The sequence below is a fragment of the Saccopteryx bilineata genome, chromosome 3 (assembly GCF_036850765.1).
Source record: "Saccopteryx bilineata isolate mSacBil1 chromosome 3, mSacBil1_pri_phased_curated, whole genome shotgun sequence".
Classification (NCBI taxonomy): Eukaryota; Metazoa; Chordata; class Mammalia; order Chiroptera; family Emballonuridae; genus Saccopteryx; species Saccopteryx bilineata.
Window position 1 is genome coordinate 308,217,004 of NC_089492.1, and position 21,665 is coordinate 308,238,668.

The 21,665-nt window shown below is 46.1% G+C and overlaps 1 protein-coding gene across 1 annotated transcript; it reads left to right on the forward strand.

Moving 5' to 3' along the window:
- The first annotated feature begins 71 nt into the window (after positions 1-71).
- On the forward strand, positions 72-21,295 carry LOC136330177 (uncharacterized). The gene is given in 12 exon segments (XM_066266673.1): positions 72-204; positions 577-654; positions 1,056-1,215; positions 1,447-1,935; positions 13,240-13,309; positions 13,838-13,934; positions 14,409-14,562; positions 14,725-14,958; positions 15,316-15,466; positions 15,578-15,616; positions 17,322-17,434; positions 21,061-21,295. Coding segments are annotated over 12 exon segments (1,857 nt in total). The 5' UTR covers positions 72-167.
- Positions 21,296-21,665: the final 370 nt, after the last annotated feature.

Sequence of the window (21,665 nt, forward strand, 5' to 3'; positions counted from 1 at the left end):
CAACCCCGAGATTCCAGCCCCTCCTCCCTCAAGAATGTCCCTTCCGCCCCTCAGTCCCTACTCACTCAAGCCCAGGGACGCTCTGCCAGCTCCAGCGCAGGAGGAGGCGGAGCAGGAGGCGGGGATTCCCAGTTAAAAGGCTCCAGATTTCCGGACCTGTCAGAGAGATGAAGTACTGGGACCTCTTCCACAGGGGACGAATCAGTAGGTGACCCCGCCCCCTGGACTCTGTCAAGTCTCCCACGCTGACATCTGCACCCCAGACCCCTCCTCCTTCAGACCCATGGCATTAACCTCAGATCCGTTCCTTCTTCAAGACCCGGGAATCTGAGCCCCAGCCTCCTCTTCCCCGAGATTCAGGAGTCTAGGCTACTACCTCCCTTTTCCGGGCACATAAAAACCTAGACCAGCAGCACCCTCTCTCCTCAGACCCAAGAATCCAGGTGTCAGCCCCTGCCTCCCGCAGGACCCAGAAGAACAGCTCTGGATGCTCTACTCCCTCCCCATCCCTTAGAGCCAAATAGGATTTCAGGTTCCTCCATCCTCTACTCTCAGCCCCTGCTCTCCCTCCCCCAGGCCCCAGCATGGGACGCCTACTGGCTGCTGCCATGTGGACCTGGGTGTTCCTGCTCTTGCTGCTGGAAGCCTGTGCAGGTGAGAAGGCAGAAAGGGGCATGGCACTGGTAGGCGTAGGTAGGAGTGTGTCAGATTGTGCTGCTAATTTGCATGAGTGTACCAAGCCTGCAGGCTGCTGGCTGAGGGGTGCACATACACACAGGAGTGTAGGAACATATGGATGCATGTGAAGGCATGTGGTAGCATGCTTGGGTGTGTGGCTCTGATTGATCACTTTTAGCCTTCAATGAGTGTACGTGTATATCCTTGCGACTGCGTGTGCAAACCGGGAGCCCTTCATGTGACAATGTTTGGACACATGAGGAGGCAAACAGACAACTGGAGGTGTGTCCTTTTGAACATACTGTGGTTTTGCTGCCATCCAACCCCCCCTAAACTGCCCCAGAAGTGGGGATCCAACCCTCTCCTTCTTGCTGCAGGACACTGGAGGGCAGAGGAGACCAAAGTGTTGGGGAGCCAGCCGTGCAAGCCCCATTCGTAGCCTTGGCAGTCGGCCTTGTTCCAGGGTGTCCAGCTCCTATGTGGGGGTGTCCTCGTAGATGGAAACTGGGTCCTCACAGCAGCCCACTGTAAAAAACCGTGAGTGGATGCCTGGGGCGGAGGTGGGCTGGGTTTGGGGTAGGGGGTACTGGGAACTAACCTCAGGAAAGAGAGAGCTTGGTGGCAGGCCTCTAAGAGAGGAGGCCTGAGAGAGGAGGGGGTGAAAGGCTTAGACTCCTGGGACTAAGGGGGGAGGGGCCGGGTCTTGGGCTCTGGAATGAGGAGGCTGTAATGATGGGGCTGGATCTCAGAATAACCCCCTCATTACAGGAGGTACACAGTACGCTTAGGAGATTACAGCCTGCAGAATAAGAATGGGCCAGAGCAAGAAAAGGCTGTGGCTCAGTCCATCCCACACCCCTGCTACAGCTACAGCAGTGGAGACAACAACCATGATCTGATGCTCGTTCGACTACGTAGTCCAGCATCCCTAGGGCCCAAAGTGAAGCCCATCAACCTGACAGATCACTGCCCTCGAGATGGCCAGAACTACATTAGTTCAGGCTCAAGCACTGTTACCAGGCCCCAGGGTAGCATCAGGGAGAGGAGGAGCTGGTTGGCCAGTGGACTACAAGTCATTGGCAAAATTCAAAGTCCAAGCCCTTCCTGTCTCGGGACCCATTGTCTAGATTCCCAGCTCCATCATCATCTTGGACCAAAAACTCTGGACTCTCACAGAGTTGCTCCCTTTGGGACTTGGAGTCCATGTAGCCCCAACTTGTGCTGCACAGTGAGGAAATTGGGGTTCATCTCAGAGAGGCACTGAGATTCACCAAGAAGTCGCAGAGCCGGGATTCACGTCTCTGCCTATCTGACTCTCATTTCTAGGAAGAAAATGAGATTATGGGAAAACCCGCCTGCTCAGGAACCAGGAAGATTTGTGTGAACCGTGGCTCTGTCCATTTTTCTCAGACAAGTCCCTTCCTGACTCTTGAACTCACTTTCCTCATCTGCAAAATGGGGTTAACTAACCAATAGATTTTTACAATAAGTTCTATAAGGGCTTGTGTTGCATCTATTTTTTTCACTGTGTATTCCTAGTGCTCAGGGTGGTGCTCAATAAATACATAGTTATTGAATGATTATGTGGATGAGTGAATGATGGAATGAGTGAATACATCCCTCTTTTCAAAAGCTGTCATGAAGACTAAATGAGATGGTACACATAAGAGAAATTCTGACACATCAAAGTGCCAGATAGACATTTTCCCATCAAGTCCATTGTCAAAGGCTAACAAGAAAGATGAATTTCACTCATTAATTAATAATTAAAGAATGAGTATCAGTCATTAACTCAACACTTACTTGTGAGGACCTGACAGGCCCTAAGTGCCAAGCTGTATATGGATCCTGATCCTTATGGAATGCATGCTGGCAGTGGGAGGGGGGAATAAAAAATAAGCAAATACATATAACACAAAAGAGGAGGTAGAGTTAAGGGCTACAGTGAAATATCGTGGATGGTAGGAAGATAGGGAATAAAGAAGGGATGGTGTTTTAATTAAAATGGTCAGAGAAGACTTCTAGGAGAAGGTGACATTTGGAAGAAGTAGGATGTAGCTGAGATTGAGATCCTGGTGGTCTGGGAATAGGAAAACTGGAAAAAGTGGGACAGAGGTGTCCCCAAGGGGGCACCTCCAAGTCCCCCATTCCCCTGATTTATTTTTTTATTGATTGATTTGAGAGAGGATGAGGGAGAGAAAGATAGAGAAAGAGACTGAGAGGGAGACATCAATGTGTTTTTGTCTGTGCCCTGACCAGAGATCGAACCTGCAACCTTTGTGTATCAGGATGATGCTCTACCCAACCCAACTATCTGGACAGAGCCCACTCTCAATTCTTAATTTGAGAATGACTGAGCAAAAATCAAACAGTAGAGTCCACTGGTCACACTCTGGGTGGAAAAAGGAAACAGCAGGAGCCATGGATTTGTTTAATGTGGTGCAAAGTAGTGAGGCCTGAAATGTTCAGAAACTTTCCTGGGCATCTGTGGATTCACAGAATAAATGTTCGATCCAGACAAGGATGGAAGGAAAACGTTGTTCTCTCATGTAACTAACAATCTCTACCTCCTCAGAGAATTTTCCTGACACCCTCATCTGTGCAGAAGTGGAAATCTTTCCCCGACTGAGATATGAAGATATCTATCTTGGGCAAGTCACAGAGGGTATGGTCTGGGCAGGTGACAGCAGAGGAGCTTATTTATGCCAGATGAGTGACTTCCTAATTAACCAATGGAAATTACTTCTGAATTAACCAATCAGAAACCTTTTTCTTCCCTCCTCTTTTACCGTTGTAGAGGCTGGAGTCGTGGCAGCTGGTGACCCCAAAGAGATAGAACCCAGAAGAGGTCATTCCCTTCTCTACAAAGTGGGAAGAAGATTCAGAGGAGGCCACAATCTCTGTGCAGATAGCTGCTGCCATTTTCTTGGGAATCCCCATCTGCTGAGTGATGTTCAGTTCACAGGGTGGGGGCAGTTAAAGGGGGTGAGAGGAGAGTCCATGATGGAGAGTCTGAGGCTGGAGGGCACACAGCCTTCTGCTCTCTTTTCTGAGTGTTAGTTCCTGACACTTGTGCTGACTCTGTCATTGACCAGTTAGTCAACCACTTCTTTCTGGCACCTGACTGGGTTCCCTAGCACAGCTGCCTGCTCCTATGATTGGTTTCAGGGGAACAATTCTCTCTTCCTTGTTGTCCAGGAAATGGTTTTATGGACTTCAGTGCTCCTTCATTGACTCCCATCCCCAAGATGACAAATCCTACAATTATCCACTGATTTAACACTCTTTCCCATTGGCTGACCTTCAGTCCTGAAGTTCTCCCTGGCTTTATTCCCTTCCCTTGACAATGATTGGACCTTAAGACAATGCTCCAATGTCTTCTTCTCCAGTGACCAGAAACATAGTCATTTTCTGAATGATGTTGTCTTAACATTGATTTCTCTGGATGATGGAATGAATGACTACATCCCTCTTTCCAAAAGCTGTCTTGAAGACTAAATGAGGGGGGTTCATAGAAACAATGGTGTCTTCCCACAAAGACTTGCAGTTGGTGTGTGTGTGTGTGTGTGTGTGTGTGTGTGTGTGTGTGTGTGTGTTTTAAAGATCCCTGTCCCTATCTCCTGTTTGGTGACTGGAGTCAATGATCTGTTCACCTCAAGTCAGGAATGCAGAACACATCAGCTCAGTCCCCACTGTCTTCTCTCTAGGTTGGACCTTCCAGAGCATTCTCTTTCCTATTGGTCAGAATTTCTCTCCCCATCCTTAGATTTGTCTGTTCCCTCCTACATGAAAGGCCCCACGTCTCTTTCAATCTCTCTCTCACCAAACCAGCAGTTGGAACCAGGGGACAATACTCTTATCCCCAATGGCTAGAGGGGACCAATCATGGTACCGAGCTGGTACTACATGCTGGGTACAGCTGGGCATCTGAAGTGAAACTCTACCCCTACATCCTCCAGGGTGATTCCGGGGGCCCACTGGTGTGTGATGGTGTTCTCCAAGGTATCACATCCTGGGGATCAGACCCCTGTGGGCAGCCTAAGAAACCTGGTGTCTACACCAACCTCTGCCACTACCTGGACTGGATCAAGAAGACCATAGGCAGCAGGAGCTGAGCCCAGGACAAGCTTTGGATCCCCCCCCAAATAAAGCTAAAACCATTGCCTGGCTCTTTGCTTGTCTTGCTTTGTCCCTGCTGGGAGGAGTGGGGGGACAGAATCTGTGCCCCTGATGGGAGGCTTGGCAGGAGGTCTAGAGAGACCAGGACCCCCATGGCCACTCTAGCCATTACCACTACCTGAAGGGACCCCCTTCTCCTGGAAGAATTTAGAGAAAGGGGAAGTTAATTTCAAAGGACAGAAGACATGTAAGTGTTTTCTAACATCCAGTGCACTGTCCTGTGAAAGACAGACTTAAAGGATTTATGTTTCCTCTTCCTGAGCAGCTCAAGTATTTTTATTCATGATGGAGGGAACTCTACTTCCCCCATTGCTAAAATTTTGAGATATGCACAGTAGGGTGCAGGATATATATAAAAAGCTTAAATATACACTCATGAACACCCATAAAACCACCACCTGTGTGAAAAGACGTTGACAGCCCCCAGAAGTCTGAGACACCAATTTTTTCCTTTCGGGAGAAAACAACCTTCTCACAGCTTAGAGTTCTCAGGAGATAACTGCTGTGGTAGAGGGAAGTGAGGGACGTTATTGGGGTTGTCCAAACTGAAGTGCGAAGAAGAGGAAATTTGGGACAGTCATTGAAAAAGATGAGTGTGAATTGGGTAGTTTTGTGAGGATAGCAAAAAAAAAAAAAAAATACAACATACAAGATGCAGACTGGCTCCCCTCTAGGTCTATCTCCTGGCTCTTCCAGTATGGTCCATGGCTTTCTTGCTAACAACTATCAAATTTGTCTATTCAATGCTATAACTCCTATCTCGACTGCTTCTGCATTTTCAGTGTCTGCTTCTCCATGCTCCCCATGTCTCTCTCTATTCACAACCTTTCAACGTCACCTTCAACCACCACCTGCTCCACTCTCCCAGAATTGCTCAGAGCACATTTTCATGAAAGAAAATCTAATTGATTCAGCTTACCTTTTCTTCTTCAGCCACATCACAGGTCACTGAATAACCAATGGTGTGACTGAATTCTGGTCAGGTGACCAATCCTATTCAATCATGTTCTGTGAGTCCTGTGGATGGAGCTGTGGATGTGTGAGATGCCTTGAATGCATCAGCCCTCCTCACCCTCCATGGAAATCCACTAATGCCAGAAATCCAGAGGAAGTCTTTCATGCCTGACACTAAATCCCTGGTGCAAGGGATGTGTGTCTGAAAGGACTATCTCAGGGTCATCTCAGCCTAAAGAATTATAACAATGCTTATGTTGGAAAATTTCAAACCTATATAAAATAGAGAAGATAGCATAATGAACCCTCATCTGCCACCACCAGTCTTAACAATGAACAATGCAAAATGGGTTCTTGTTTCACTCACACTCCTACAGTCTTCTTTAATGCTGGAATATTTTGAAAAAAATTTGGCTATCATTTCCTTCTTAAATATTTCATCATGTTTGCTGAAACAGACTAAAACAGGCTAAATATAAAACCGTATGACAAAATAATGTGTAGTAAATAGTTATTATATGTTAAATAATGTCAATTAAAAATGTGTGGAAACTTATTTTCTCCCTTGGTATGTAAGTATCTTAATAATATCCTTGATTTTGTCTCTTAGTTCTCAAAAACTAAAATATATACTATCTGGCTCTCTATAGGAAAAGTTAACAATCTTCTGCTCTAAAAGACAAAAATTTTAAAACATAATGAACTTACATCATCATGCCTTATAGAGCTAAGAAATATTCTTTCATATCATTCAACATTTATGTAATATTGAAATGTCCCCAGTGGAACATAAACCAGAAAGGACTGGAAGATTGGTTTCTGGTGTTAAGTAGGTGGATGGTTGAAGTCAAGGCAGTGAAGGGGTTTTTCCAAGATCACCCAAAAATTCAGGCATAAAATCATAGACTGTGGAGTGTGGCAGAGGACCAGAGGACAAAACATGGACAAAACCTGGAAGGACCCACATAGACAGGGAGCTTCTTTCAGCCGATTCAGGGAGACTTTGGGTACAAGTGTCAGAGCCTCAGTTCAAACTGGCTGATGCATAAGAGAGGACTGGTTCACTCAGGTGGCTAAGAAGGCTGTGGACCTGCCTCAAGATGACAGATGAAGTGACGTGGATACAGGAGTCCCATTGTTGAAATGGTAAGTCAGGCCAATCAGTTCTCTTTTTGTCCCTCTGGCACACTCTTGCTCTCTTGCTCTGCTCACCTCTGTCTGCCTCTGTTTCTCCCATATTTCTCAGGTGTTCACCTCTTATGTCTGTCCTTCTCTTATGTACCTCTTTCTAGCCACTGTAAACTGGGGAGGAAAAATAGCTGCTACAGATAGACCCAATTAAGCAAACCCAGCAAAAAGCAAGACCTCCTCTCTCTTGGCATCTTGATATTAGTCCCAGGAAAGATCTCCAATGGGTCCAGCTTGAACGGAATCCCCCACTCTTGAAGCAATCAGTATTTCTAGGAAAGGAGTGATGCTCTTGTTAGCTTTGCCTGGTTCACGCATGCAACCAAGTGGGTGGAAGGGCTTAGAGAAGTATACTTGGCAGGTACACCAAAATAGATAAGTTCAAAGTTTCCCAAGAAGTTGAAGGAAAAAGTGAATCCAGTAAGGTAGAATAAAACCGGTCTTCAAATCTAAGGTGATAAATCAGAAGATTCCAGGATCAGTGTCCAAGATCCCCCAGGGCAAGGCACAGCTGTCAGGAGGGGCAGGTGCCAGTTCTCAGGTGTGATCATGAAGATATACAAGATATATTTCCAGCCATCTTTTCTAATACTATAACCCCAGAAGATCCTGAGAAGGAAAGGAACCGGTAATTCCCTGTCCCTACTTCTGCTCTTATTTTTCTCCTTGGGGCTAACTGCTGCTACCTAACAAACTTTGTATATTTAACATTTTTTCTTTTTTACTCAAGGTCTCCACCCATAAGAAGTACAGCCTCTAGGAATGAATGTTTGATGTTTTCTTGATCCTGTGTCCTCAGAGAGCAGAATTGTTTTTGGCATTGAGTAAATGAGTGGATACTTCTTGAATGAAGACGCTGAGCAAAGATTAATATTCAAAGAAATTCATCCCAACATTATTATAATAAAAACTATCCAAATGTACTTCTCTGTGAAACTGATCACATAAATCAGAATAATAGTGTAGTATAGAATATTATGTAACAGTATAAATAAAGAATATATAATTTGAATGTGTTGAGGAAAATTTTTTAAAAATATTTTTAGAGTGAATAAACATTTACATTAGGTAATGTTTAGTATAGATATGTTTGTTACAAATACATACTATGTATAGAAATTTGTGAAATATTATGAGATAACAGTGTTTGACTTCTAGTCAAGATGGTGGCATAGGTAAACGTGGTACTTGAGTCCTGTCACAACCACATCAAAATTACAACTTAACTACAAAACAACCATGATTCAGAACTGCCTGAAATCTAGCTGAATGGAAATCCTACAACTAACGATATGAAGAAGCCACATTGAAACCGATAGGAAGGGGAAGCAAGTTTGGCAGTTCAAAATGAAGAGATACATGACCCTGGTCACTCAGCTGAGTTGGTTAAACTGTTGTCCCCATACGCCAACGTTTGATCCCTAGTCAGAGCACAGAAAAAAATCAACTAATGAATGCACAACTAAGTGGAGCAACAAATCAATTTCTCTCTCTCTCTTTCAAATCAATCAATCAACCCATCAAAATTTTAAAAGATTGAGAGTTATATCTCGGCTGCGAAGAACCTCCCCACCCCGTGAGGAGCAAAGGTCCCAGCCCCACATCAGGGCCCCTAGCCCAGGGTGCCAGTGCTGGGTTCTGGCTGTAAAAACCAGCAGAGATGGTGGCTGAGTCAGAGGCAGGGCTGTTAGAGTTCCAGGTGATCTTCTTAAAGAACTCACACATCGACATACTCAGACTCACTCCTTCAGAGCTCCAGCACTAGTGAAGCGGCTCAAAGGGCACCAAGGACATATGGGGAGGAACTGAATTGTCAGGTATCAGTGCAAGAGCTGAGGGGATAGCTTTCTCTAAGACTAAAGTGCTGGCAGAGGCCGTTAATCCTTTTGTGACACCCTTCTCACAGAGCCAATAGGTGGGTGACATATCTGAGTCTCCATCAACCTGGCTCACACTGTTCTCCCCATCCTGGTGACTCCCTTGGACCTTGTCCCACCCAACTTGTAGGCCCATCCATGCCATTTCCAGTGGCTTTTTTATACAACTGGCCTCTCTTGTCTCATACTTCCGACTCTCTTAAAATCTCAAACAAGCAGCATCTGGCCCCTGCATACCCAGTATCTCTTGCTATGTGGCCTCAGGCTTGGCACTGGTGGCAGCCACTTTGGTTCACATTTTGGCCTCTCCTGGGCACTTCCAACCCCAGCACAAATAGCAGCCACCTGAAGATCAATATGTAGCTCATGCCAGGTGTGCCTAAGCAGGGCACCAGTGGTGGTTGACCTTGCACCTTCCAGGAGGACCTAGAGCTAGTGCACCCAGTGGACAGCATCAGACCACACCAAATTATAATCCTACCACTTTTGTGAGCAACACACTCAAGAGGTGGACTTGGTGAGTACCAAAGCCCCACTAAAGCAAGTCCTGCTCCACTGGTGTGACTCCTGCACAGCATCTCCTCCTCTGTAGTCACAGCTGGTCCTCACAGCCAATTGGTCTGGGGGTCAATCCCTCCTAGTGACGCCAACAGCAATCAAGGCTCAACTGCAAGAGGAGAGTGTACACAACCTACACAGGGCATACTTGTGGTGCCCAGCTTCGGTGCCTAGGGCAGCTGTACCTGTGGGCCCTACTGCACATGGCCTCTCTACCAAGTCAGGGAGATGTAGCATCTCTACCTAATACATAGAAACAAACACAGTGAAATAGCCTAAAGAAACAAGTCCCAAATGAAAGAACGGGAGAAATCTCCAGAAAAAAGAACTAAATGAAAATAGAGGCAAGCAATCTACAAGATATGTAGTTCAAAACAGTGGTGATAATGATGCTCAAAGAGCCCAGTAAAAGCTTCAACAGCATTAGAAAGAACATAGAAACCATAAAAAAGAACCAGTCAGAAATGAAGGCTACACTAGCTGAAATAAAGAATAATTTACAGGGAATCAACAGTAGAGTAGATGACACTGAAAATCAAATCAGCAATTTAGAATATACGGAAACATAAAACACCCAATCAGAACAGAAAAAAAAAATCAAAAAGAAAAAAAATTGAGGAAGGAAAAAAAAAAAGAAAAAAAAACGAAGATAGTGTAAGGAGCCTCTGGGACAACTTCAAGCATACCAACATTTGCATCATGGGGTTGTCATAAGGAGAAGAGGTTTTCATAAATTGAAAACCTATTTGAAAAATAATGACAAAAACTTCCCTAACCTGGTGAGAGAAATAGATATACAAGTCCAGAAAGTTCAGGGAATCCCAAACAAGATGAACCCAAAGTGGCTCACACCAAGGCCCATCATAATTAAAGTGCAAAAGATTAAAAACAAAGACTCTTAAAAGCAGCAAGAGAAAAACAGCTAGTTATCTACAAGGGAGCTCCTATAAAACTGTCAGCTGACTTCTCAGCAGAAACTTTGCAGACCAGAAGGGAGCAGCAAGAAATATTCAGTGATCAAAATCAAAGACCTACAACCAAGATTACTCTACCCAGCAAAGCTATCATTTAGGATCAAAGGACATATAAAGAGCTTCCCAGACCAAAAAAAAAGCTGAAGGAATTCATTACCACCAAACCAATATTATATTGAATAATAAAGGTGTCTACTTTAAGACAAAGAAAAAAAAAGATTTTAAAAATATGAACAATAAAATGGCAATAAATACATTATCTATCAACAATTGAATCTAAAAATAAAAATAAATGAACAAGCAGAGCAGAAACAGACTTCATAGAGAAAGAGAATATTTTGACAGTTGCCAGATGGGAGGTGTGTTGGGAGAATGAGTGAATGAGGTAAAGGGATTAAGAAATACAAAAAGGTTGTTACAGAATTATCATGGGGATGTAAAGTATACCATAGGGAATATTGTCAATAGTATTCTAATAACTATGTACAGTGTCAGATGGGTGCAAGATTTATTGGTATAATCATAGTAAATTATGTGATGACTAGTCACATGGGGCATATATCTGAAACTAATATAAAATGTATATCAACTGTAATGGAAAAATAAAAATAGTTTGTAAAAAAAAAGAAGAAGAAAACAGTTTTCCCAGGAGTAACCCAGTGGTCTTCTCCTCATTCTTCATTGACCAGAACTGCATCACATGTCCATTTATTTCTAAAGCAATCCCCGAAAAGCTGATGGGCTCCCATGCATGGTGCAGTAAAGCTTATGTGTGATCACAATGAGGACAGCAGGTTATCCAAATTAAATGAAGTTTCCAATAAATGGCAGAGAGAGTGAATGCCTGGGTAGGCAACAATGTCTATTATGGGTCAAATTATGAGAGATAAAACAATTGGATTAGAGGTCAGAATTGAGATAAAAAATGGGCTCAGACTAAGAAATAAAACATATGTTGGTTTCTAATATAAAAATGGAGGTCAAATCCACTATTAAAAATTGGCCGTCTAGTAATAATCTGATAATGGTTCCTGTGTTACTCAAAGTAAATGTCATACTTGTACCTTTTCCTCAATTCCTGTGTCATCTGAATCCTGTGATGTCTCTGCTCTCATTGCCTGCCCTCCTCCCTTTGGCTCACTCAGTCAGAAAGTCTTCCCTGCTGGAACATTCTAGATCACCCCTTCCCTGCTCATCTGTCTGTTCACTGTGCCTGGAACTCACTGGATCAAGTTGCTACATGAATCCATCCACCACCTCCTTCAAAATAATGTTCAGGCCCTGGCTGGCTGGTCCAGTGGATAAAACATTGGCCTGGCATATAGACATCCCAAGTTCGATTCCCAGTAGGGCACAAAGGAGAGGTGACCATTTGCTAACCTTCCCCTCCCTCTTCCCCTTTTCTTCCTCTTCTCCTCCTGCAGCCAGTGGCTCCATTGGTTTGAGCATTGGCCCAGGGTGCTGAGGATAGCTCAGTTGGTCCAAGCATGTCATCATCATGTGCTAAAAATATCTCAGTTGCAAGCATCAGCCCCAGATGGGGTTGTCAGGTGGATCCCGGTCAGGGTACTTGCTGGGAGTCTGCCTCACTATCTACCCTCCTGTCACTTGAAGAAAAAAAAAGATTATGTTCAATGTCCTCTTCACATAAAGTCTTTCCCACCAATGATCCTAATATTATAACCGCAGGGGTCCCTGAGAGAAAAAGGAACCAGTAATTACATATGCCTCCTTCTGGTCCTACTTTTCTCCACAGCACTTACTGCCAAGTAAAAAACTACAAATTTGAAGTTTAAATTTTTTTTACTCATGGTCTCCACCCTCTGGAGAGAGAGCCTCTGTACAAGAATCTATGCTGATTGGTTGATGCTGTGTCTTCAGAGGCCAGAGTCGATTCTGGCTCAGAGTAAGTGCTCAGTGACTACTATTGGGAAGAATATAATGAGTCAAGATGATTCTATGAAGAAACCCATTTCACAATTACTACATTGAAAGTGATTCCAAGGTACTTCAATATGAAACAGATCCCGTAAATCTGCAGCTTAGCCTGACCAGGCGGTGGAGCAGTGGACAGAGTGTCAAACTGAGACACGGAGGACCCAGGTTCGAAATCCCGAGGTCGCCAGTTTGAGCGCGGGCTCATCTGGTTTAAGCAAGGCTCACCAGCTTAAACCTGAGGTCGCTGGCTTGAGCAAGGGGTCACATGCTCTGCTGTAGCCCCCCGGTCAAGGCACATATGAGAAAGCAATCACTGAGAAACTAAGGTACCGCAACAAAGAATTGATGCTTCTCATTTCTCTCCCTTTCAGTCTGTCTGTTCCTCTCTCTGTAGCTTAGAATATGATACAAAAATATAAAGGAAGGAGAAATAATCTCAATGTACTAAGAGGAACAATTGTTCAAGATGTTCTGTAGAGTGAGTGAAAGATTACATTAAATAATGTTTCGTATGAGACACAGACTAAGTGAAACAGTAAGCATTTAGTGGTGGAAATAGGAAACCCTCTTTTTTGATTCATACCCATATATTAGGGTTGGGGTTGGGTTCAGGCTGCAGGATGCGTCTGGGATTCGGCCTGAAAAGCTTCCACAGGTTGCTCAGTGTTGAGGTGTAGGAACTAGACCACACGTGAGGAGGGCTGAGGGCAAGAATACTGCCCACAGTAGAATACGCAACACTCAGACAATTCCTGAGCTCAGCAGGTCCTTGACTCCTGTCCTGCCCCTCAGCGCCAGCACCTGCTCCTTCCACTGATAGCTGCCCCAGGAATGATGGAATTAGAAGCTGTTGGGGCCAAACCCCCTAGGCACCACCCTGATCTGGTGATCAGAAGTGAGGGTGCAGAGAGTGCGGGCCTGTGGCATTGGCTGCCCCAGGGGTTCCAGATAAGAGAAATGCAGGTAAGGGCGCCCAGAGCTGGGGGCACCTGCACTCCATGACCCTGTGGGTTGAGGTGGAGTGGGTGAGCTATAAGAGGGACACCCTGCACAGAGCTGGACACGGTTGAATCGCGATCTTCACTGAAGCCCTAATCAGATCAGACCCACTGGAGGTGAGAAGAAGTCCTATTTGTGGCGGGGTTGGTGCATTTGTACGGACAGCCGACTCTTGCTCCTCAGAGGAAAGCAGTAGGGGCTGAAACTTCTGGTTGGTTATGAACGAGGGTCTGGAGGTCTGTAGTTTCTTGTCTTTAACTTAAAAGAAACTTGGGATATAGAATTATAAGTGGGGAGGGATAGAAAGCCTAATCCCTCTGTTCTGAATGGAAGGAAGTCTCCGGCCTAAATTTTTGAGTCTGAGGAGAGAGCTGGGTGCAGAATAGATCTACTAGTTCTGGGAGGAGAAAGGGTCTGGGGACAAAGACTCCTGGTTCCTGAACTCTTTCTCTTTCCAGCCCCAGCGGAAGAGACCCTTCCTGCAAGTGACAGACCACAGAAGCTAAGAGAGGACACATGGCAGGTCCCAGTCTCTCACCCCTGCTGGTTGTACTGCTGTCCTTGGCCCTGGGATCTGCTGGACAAGGAGGTGAGGGCCAGACTGGGGGGCCTGACCTTGCCCCTGGGCCTCACAGCGTCCCCGCCTCCCCTCCCCAGGGCCCCGCGCTCCAAGGAGTCCCTGAGTCAGGACCCTCCCCCTGCAGCAGTTTTCTCCCTTGGAGACAAGACTCTTCTGCTGTGTCCCCTTTCCTCCTGCTTCCTTCTGACCCGTGGGGTCCGTGTGCCCCCTAGGATGCCCCCTGCCCTCAGTGTGTCTCCCACCAGCGTCTGGCTGGGGCTGCCTGCAGACCAGACGCTCCCCTGGGCTTCTGGGCAGGCTCCCTCCGTCTCTCTCCGTCTCTGTCTGCAGCTCTCTGTGTGCTGGGCTCAGTTTCTGCCTTCTCCGTGCCTCCCTGTCTGTCTGCCTCTCTCTCCATCACTGTATCCGGGAATCCATCCGCGGGGACTCAGTCTTCCCCTGACGCCTGTCTGCCACCCATGTTTTCTCCGTGTCTCCATGCAGCCCAGGATACAGGGGAAAGGATTATTAATGGAGTTCCATGTCCAAGAGGCTCCCAACCCTGGCAGGTGGCCCTGTTTCAAGGCAGTGAGTTCGAGTGTGCCGGCGTGCTGATCCACGAGCAGTGGGTGCTCACCGTCGCCCACTGTTATATGAGGTACGTGGCCGGGGAGCCACGGGAACTCCATCTCTCTCTCTCTCTGCATTTTTGTCTACCTCTTTTTCTGTGTTTGCCCCATTGTCTCTGGGTCTTTGTCCCCCCTCAGTCACAGTGTCTCCCTCTGAATGTTGCTTTTTTGTTTTATTTTTGTATTTTAAGGGAGTACATGGTGCAAATGGGCAGTGATCTTCTGTTTGATGAGAATGTCCAGAGTATCAGGGCTACAAAGTCATTCATCCATCCCCAGTATAACAATGTCACAGACTTACACGACATCATGCTTGTGAAGCTAAGCTACCCAGCCACACTGTCATCAACTGTGAAGATAGTCCTTCTGCCTGATGTCTGCCAAGAAATTGATACAGATTGCACTGTTTCTGGGTGGGGCCTCACCTCCATGAATGCAAGTAAGTCTACTACCCCTGTGACCCAGTAGCCCGGGCCCCTAGCCCCACCCTCCCTCAAGATCCCAGACACTCAAACCTCTTCTCCCTTGGACCCAGATGTCTTGGCCTCCACCACCACCCCCCTCTTAAACACAGAAGTCTTGACCCCAGTACTCTGCACCCTCACACCCAGAAGTTCAGAAACAAGCCCCCTCCTCCCTCAGAATCAGCAGTCCAAGAGATACGTCCCTTTTCCTGACCATAGTATTGACTCACCCAGCCCTTTCCCTTTCAATATCCAAAGTCTCTGTTCTATTACTTCAGCATCCAGAGGTCAACAAGACCAATCCTCTGACTGACCCCTAACTTCCCCAACAGCAACAAATTCATCAGAGCTCATGTGCTCGAATGTCACCCGTATCTCCATCCCAGAGTGCAAGAAGACCTTCGATTCTGTTGTAGGAAGGTTCATGATGTGTGCTGATTCCCTGGACAAACTCTCCTGCATCTGCACAGTGAGTCTGCTCCTCTTCTCACAGTCTGCACACCTGACCCTGCTGCTGAGCTCCCCCTCCCCCATCTTCCCAGCCCCGCTCTCCTGGCTCTCGGCTCCATCCTCTGCCTAGCTCAGAGTGGGAGCCCAGGGGGCTGGCGTGGCCTTGCAGGTAGGCACAGAGTTCAAGGACAGAAACGGGAGATGGGGCCACGGGAAGGGGAGTGGGGCACTGGCTACCAGCACAAACACTAAGGGGGCACTAAAAGCTCAGTGACCACAATAAATCATATCCCAATGAAATATTTTTTTAAATAATTTAATTTTTTTAATGAGGCGACATCAATAAATAAATCAGAATACATATATTCAAAGATAACAAGTCCAGGTTATCTTGTCGTTCAATTATGTTGCATACCCATCACCCAAAGTCAGATTGTCCTCTGTCACTTTCTATTTTTAAAAATAATCCATGCACTCTGGCCAGTGATCTCGGTTAGAGCATCTTCCCAATATGCCAAGGTTGCAGGTTGGATTCTCAGTTAAGGCACAAGCAAGACTCAACCAATGAATGCGTAGATAAGTGGAACAACAAACCAGTATTTTTTTCTCTCTCCTTCCTTCTTCCTCTCTCACTAAAAAAAAAGAAAGAAAAGAAAGAAAAATTAATAAATAAGAATTTAAGAATAAATAAATAATCTATGCAAAAAAATCCATGATGAACAATATATCAAGAAATTTTTTAAAAAGCAATCAAAGTTGACTGGATTTTACACTTTCCTTGGGCTCTTATATAAACCAGCACAGCAAGGTACTGACCCTGTGTTTATCTAAAATTGAAAAATCAGATTTGTCATGGATAGTTTTCATATTAAATTTTATTTTTAAGGTATGCATTAAAATACTCATTGCAGTCACTGAGATGTGCTCCAGACTAATGTCCTCCTTATATAGCTTTGCATCTGGTCCTGGTTCTGGGACAAGAAGGGGCCCTCCTGCTCTTTGTCTCCCCTTCCTCATCTGTAACCCTCCTATCTCTGTCTCTGTCTCTGTCTCTGTCTCTCTCTCTCTTTCTCTTAGGATTTCACCTCTGTCACTTTTTTTATTTCCTCCATCTCTGCCTCTTTCTCCAGCTCAACATTTCTGCTTCTCTGTACCCCTCCTCTTCCCTTTTCCTCTGTTTCTCTCTCTCTCTTACCCTTTGCCTCTTTGTATCCCCAATACATTTGCTAAAATGAGCTCTCAGCTTTCAGGGGCAGTGAAACAGTGTGTGTTAGAAAGAGGGGTGATGGGACAAGACTGCATGTTCAAAAAATGGGAGAGTCCCCCTTGTCCCCACTTAGCACCTAAACTAAACCTAATTGTGCAAGCCATGTGGGAACGGAGCCGCACAATATGAACACACCCACATTTGGTTTAATGCACTCATCTTGCTGTCTTAAACTTTATACTGTATATGTAAACCTGGTGGTTTGTCATTATTTTGCACTGTGTCCTGTAAATTAGGTCATTGGTCCTGCCCCTGGTTTCCAGAACGACCCTGTGCCCCATGCCTGGGAAAGGGAATGTATCAGACTGCCTGGACCTAATGCTCCCTCTCCCAGATGGAAAATAAACGAGGTTCTGACTTCTTGAAAGCTCCGCCCCCTCCCTGTGGTTGGCCAAGGCTCAAGCCAATGTCTTCAGAAAACCTGGTTGGTCCTTTCCATGATAGCATTAAGCTCTCTCTTTAGTTCACAGAGACATTGAGTCTCTTCTCATTGGTCCAGGTGGAAGACAGTGGTCTGGCAGGACAAAGACTTGATTACTGCGGGGGAGCGTGGGGCCGCAGTGCTGGTTTCTTTGAAGCCAACGCTTATCTGCTGTCTCCCTTCCAGGGTGACTCAGGAAGTCCACTGATGTGCAACGGCTACCTGGAAGGCCTGGTGTCATCGGGACATTTCCCTTGTGTACCACCCTTTGATCCAGCTGTCTACACCCGTGTTTGCAGGTATCTCAAATGGATAGGTACAACCATAAAAGCGAATACCTAATCTCTCCATACTCCCATCTCTCCAGCCTTATGCTCTGAATGGGAAACTTACAGAAATAAAGACATCTATGACTAACAGCCACATTTGACTTTGCCATTTAAAAAGTCAGAGTAAAACATCCATCATATCGTGATAAAACAATACACGTAGCGGAAAGCTATTAGCAAAACACAGAAACCTCCGTGCTGGCAAAGATACCATGAGACCTGCAGTCTTCAACACTGGAACTACAAACTGGTACAAGCTTTACAAAGAAATGGTTAAACAAGGCGAATCCAGGGCCTTCTTCATCACTTGGACCTAGTAATTCTAGTAAATCCAAAATGTGGGCAAGGTTTGAATTCATCACATTATCTGTCAAAAACTGGAAACACTGAACCTGTCCCAAATTAGAGGATCGTTTATGTAAACAATAAACTGATGAAAGACAAGGATACTAAAGCTGGTCAGGGCAATGATTATGTAGAATTGTTAGTATCATACAAGAATGATTATGCTATCTGCTGTTAAATAAAAAAAGAAATATACAGAAATGTATATACATGTGATCCTCATATAAAATGAATTAGTGCCAGAATAAAGAGCATGAATCAAACTGCATGTGGATGTAGTCACGGGTGCCTCATTCTTTCAATTTTGTCTCTGTGCCTGTGCACTTTTATAACCTGAAAAATATGGTGGGAACCTCTGCAGAGCTAAGGTTGTGGAGAGGAGACCTTAACAGAGAGAGACAGGGAAGAAAAATGTAATTGATTTTGAAACCTTGCTTTGCCTCTTGCCCCCCACCAATACAGTGGCACATTTCTCTACATTTGCCAAGCATCATTTTCCCCATCCATAAAATGAGAAAGAGTGAAAGAGAGAGAAGGGAAAGAGGGAATAAAGGAAGGAGGACATAAATGCTCTCTTCATAAGTACACAAAGCGACATAAAGGTGGGTCTGAGCATTTCACAGGTGACAAACTAGGAGATGGGGAGGTGGTTGGCACACAGACAGCTCACTGGAATCCAACAAGGGCCTGCCACAAGTGAGCACCCAGAGTCTGGAATAAAAGAGAACAATGGAGGTGGAAATTCTGGTTGGTGGGCTCCTATTCTCAAAAACTGGAAACATTGAAGATGGGCCAAATTAGTGGATCGCAAGTCCACTCTGCAATCTCTGGAAAAGAGGAGGGAGGACTCCCCTGTGACACAGAGCCAGACAGGGTCTCCAGACTTATGGTATCCTGGGCTCCCCAGGCAATCACACCACAAACCTGCCAACTCAGGGATCTTCCCCAACCAAAGACTCACTCAAGTCCCTTCTGGCCAACATCTTCCAGATCTTTCCTCTCTTCATTGTCTCACTCTTCTTTAGAGTTTCACTTACTACACAACTAAACTCCCCCATATTGCAGAAATTCTGCAGACAATAATATTCTTCCCAGAGGAAACCAAGACCCCTTCTCCCACAAAATACAGGATCCTAGGCTCCCAAACCCTCTTTGCTCAGGTCCAAAAGTCTAGGCCCCCAACCTCTCCTTCAGACCTGGCAGTTTGGGCACCCAGACCCCCCCTTTCTCAGACCCAGATCAAATCCTTGAGCTACTCATATCTCAAGCCCAGGAGTCTGGAACACAGAACCCTTCTCTCTGACCCACAGTTCTTTCAACCCCTTCCTGTCTCAGACCCAAAATGGTGGGTCCCTAGCCTCCTCCTTATACAAACCAGGAGTTAGACTCCTGGCTTCTCTCAGCCCAGGACACTTATCTGCAAGACACTGTCTCTCAGGTGAGAAATTCTGGACCCAATCTCACATATTTTTCAGACCCAAGGGTTCAAGCCTCAAGCCCCCCTTCCTCAGACCCATTAGTGTAAAAACCCCAATCCCTTCATCCCCAGGATTCTGGGCTCAAATCCTCTGCTCCCTCAGAGCCAGAATTTCAGGCCTCACTGCCTCCTCCTTCAGACTGAACTGTCTGGGCCTCTGGCCTCTTTCTTTCTCTGGATCACTGATAAGTTTAAAAAAATGTTTGGGGTTTTGAGTCACCCACACCCATGAAGCTTCATCGTCTCCCCCTCTCTCCAGCATGCTACCCCAAGTCCATATTCAATCTAAAATTTTAACAAGCAACAAAGCAGGGCAGTTGCGCGAAGCCAGGCTGGAGATGCCCAGCCCCGCCTCTCGGCGTCCTTATACAAGTCTGGAGGTGAAATTCTTGCAATGACTTGGGACGGTCCCAATGACTAGATGGTCTAGTTGAACTTTTCATTCTGAACAGAAAAGTCTGGACATCATTTGAGGCTCTCCCTTTGGGACTTTGGAGTCTCGGTAGCCCCTCATCCTTCTTCACAATGAAGAAATGGGGGCTCATCTCAGAGAGGTGATGTGGTTTACCGGAAAGCAGCAAAGCTAGGTTTCAAGTTCCTGCCTGTCTGACAGTCACTTCCAGGGAGACCATGGAATTCCACTTGCCCATGTATTAGGCAGATCCAGGCAAATCACGGCTCTGCCCCTGGACTCTGGGAAAGCCCTTCCGCCTATCTGGGCCTCACTTTCCTCATCTGCAAAATGGGAATAACTGAGCAATAGATTTTTAAGCTCTATAAAGGCATATGTTATATATGTTTTTCTTTATAGTGTGTGCCTAGTGCTAGGGTGATGCTCAGTAAATACCTGTTAAATGCATTTATTAAATGAGTGAATAAATAAATGAATGAATGAATCCATCTGTCCTTCAAAAAGTTATTGTGGGCTCTGGGCTCCTCCCATTCCACAGAATGTCACATCTCCTGGACAGTGCCAGTTATACCTGGTTAAGGTCCTAGGGATTTGATTTGGACATATTGGGCACTTGATCATCAGGGCTATTTTTATTTTATTTTATTTTAGTTTTTGAATTTTTCTGAAGCTGGAAACGGGGAGAGACAGTCAGACAGACTCCCGCATGCGCCCGACCCGGATCCACCCGGCACACCCACCAGGGGCGATGCTCTGCCCACCAGGGGGCGATGCTCTGCCCCTCCGGGGCGTCGCTCTGCCGCGACCAGAGCCACTGTAGTGCCTGGGGCAGAGGCCAAGGAGCCATCCCCAGCGCCCAAGCCATCTTTGCTCCAATGGAGCCTTGGCTGCAGGAGGGGAAGAGAGAGACAGAGAGGAAGAAGGGGGTGGGGGGTGGAGAAGCAAATGGGTGCTTCTCCTATGTGCCCTGGCCGGAAATCGAACCCGGGTCCCCCACACGCCAGGCCGACGCTCTACCGCTGAGACAACCGGCCAGGGGCAGGGCTATTTTTAGCTCTGGAAACATCAGTGTTGTCACCAGCAATGACCCTTTCATTGACCTCAACTACATGGCCTACATAATCCAGTATGGTTCCACCCATGGAAGGGTAAAAGGCTCAGTCAATGCTGAGAACAGGAAGCTGTTCATCTAAGGAAAACCCATCTCCATCTTTACAGGAGCGGGACTTTGCCAACATTAAATGGGGTGATGCTGGTGCTGAGTATACGTGGAGCCCACTGGTGTCTCCACAAACTTGGAGAAGGCTGGGGTTCACTGGAAGGGTAGAGGCAGAAACGTCACCATTGTCACCCCATCTATAGATGCTCTCAAGTTTTTGTGATGCGTGTGCACCATGAGAAGTGTGACAACTTCCTTGAGATGGTCAGCATTGCTTTCTGCATCACCAATGGCATGATCCCCCTGGCCAAGGCCATCCATGACAACTTTGGCCTTGTGGAGGATCTTATGCAGACAGTCCTTGCCATCACTGACACCCAGGTGACAGTGGACAAATCCTCTGGGAAGCTGCAGCATGATGGCCGAAGATCTGTCTAGAACAGCGTCTCTGTTCTACAGTTGCTGCCAAGGCCATGGGCAAGATTATACCTGAGCTAAATGGGAAGCTCAATGGTATGACCTTCTATGTCCTCAATCTCAATGTCTCCATCTCAAATCTGACCTGCTACCTGGAGGAAGCTGCCAAGTCCAATGACATCAAGAAGATGATGAAGGAAGTCTTCTAGGCTCCCTTTAGCTGGCTCCCAGGCATGCTTCCACCTCCTCCACTGTTTCAGTGCTAAGGCCCCTTTAGCTGAGAATTTAAAGAAAGAGAGATTACGTTTGATTTGAGGCCAAAATCCATGACCCAAGGGAGCAGATGCTGAACCGCAGCAAGAACTCCCAGTCCAGTTCCCTGTGAACCAAT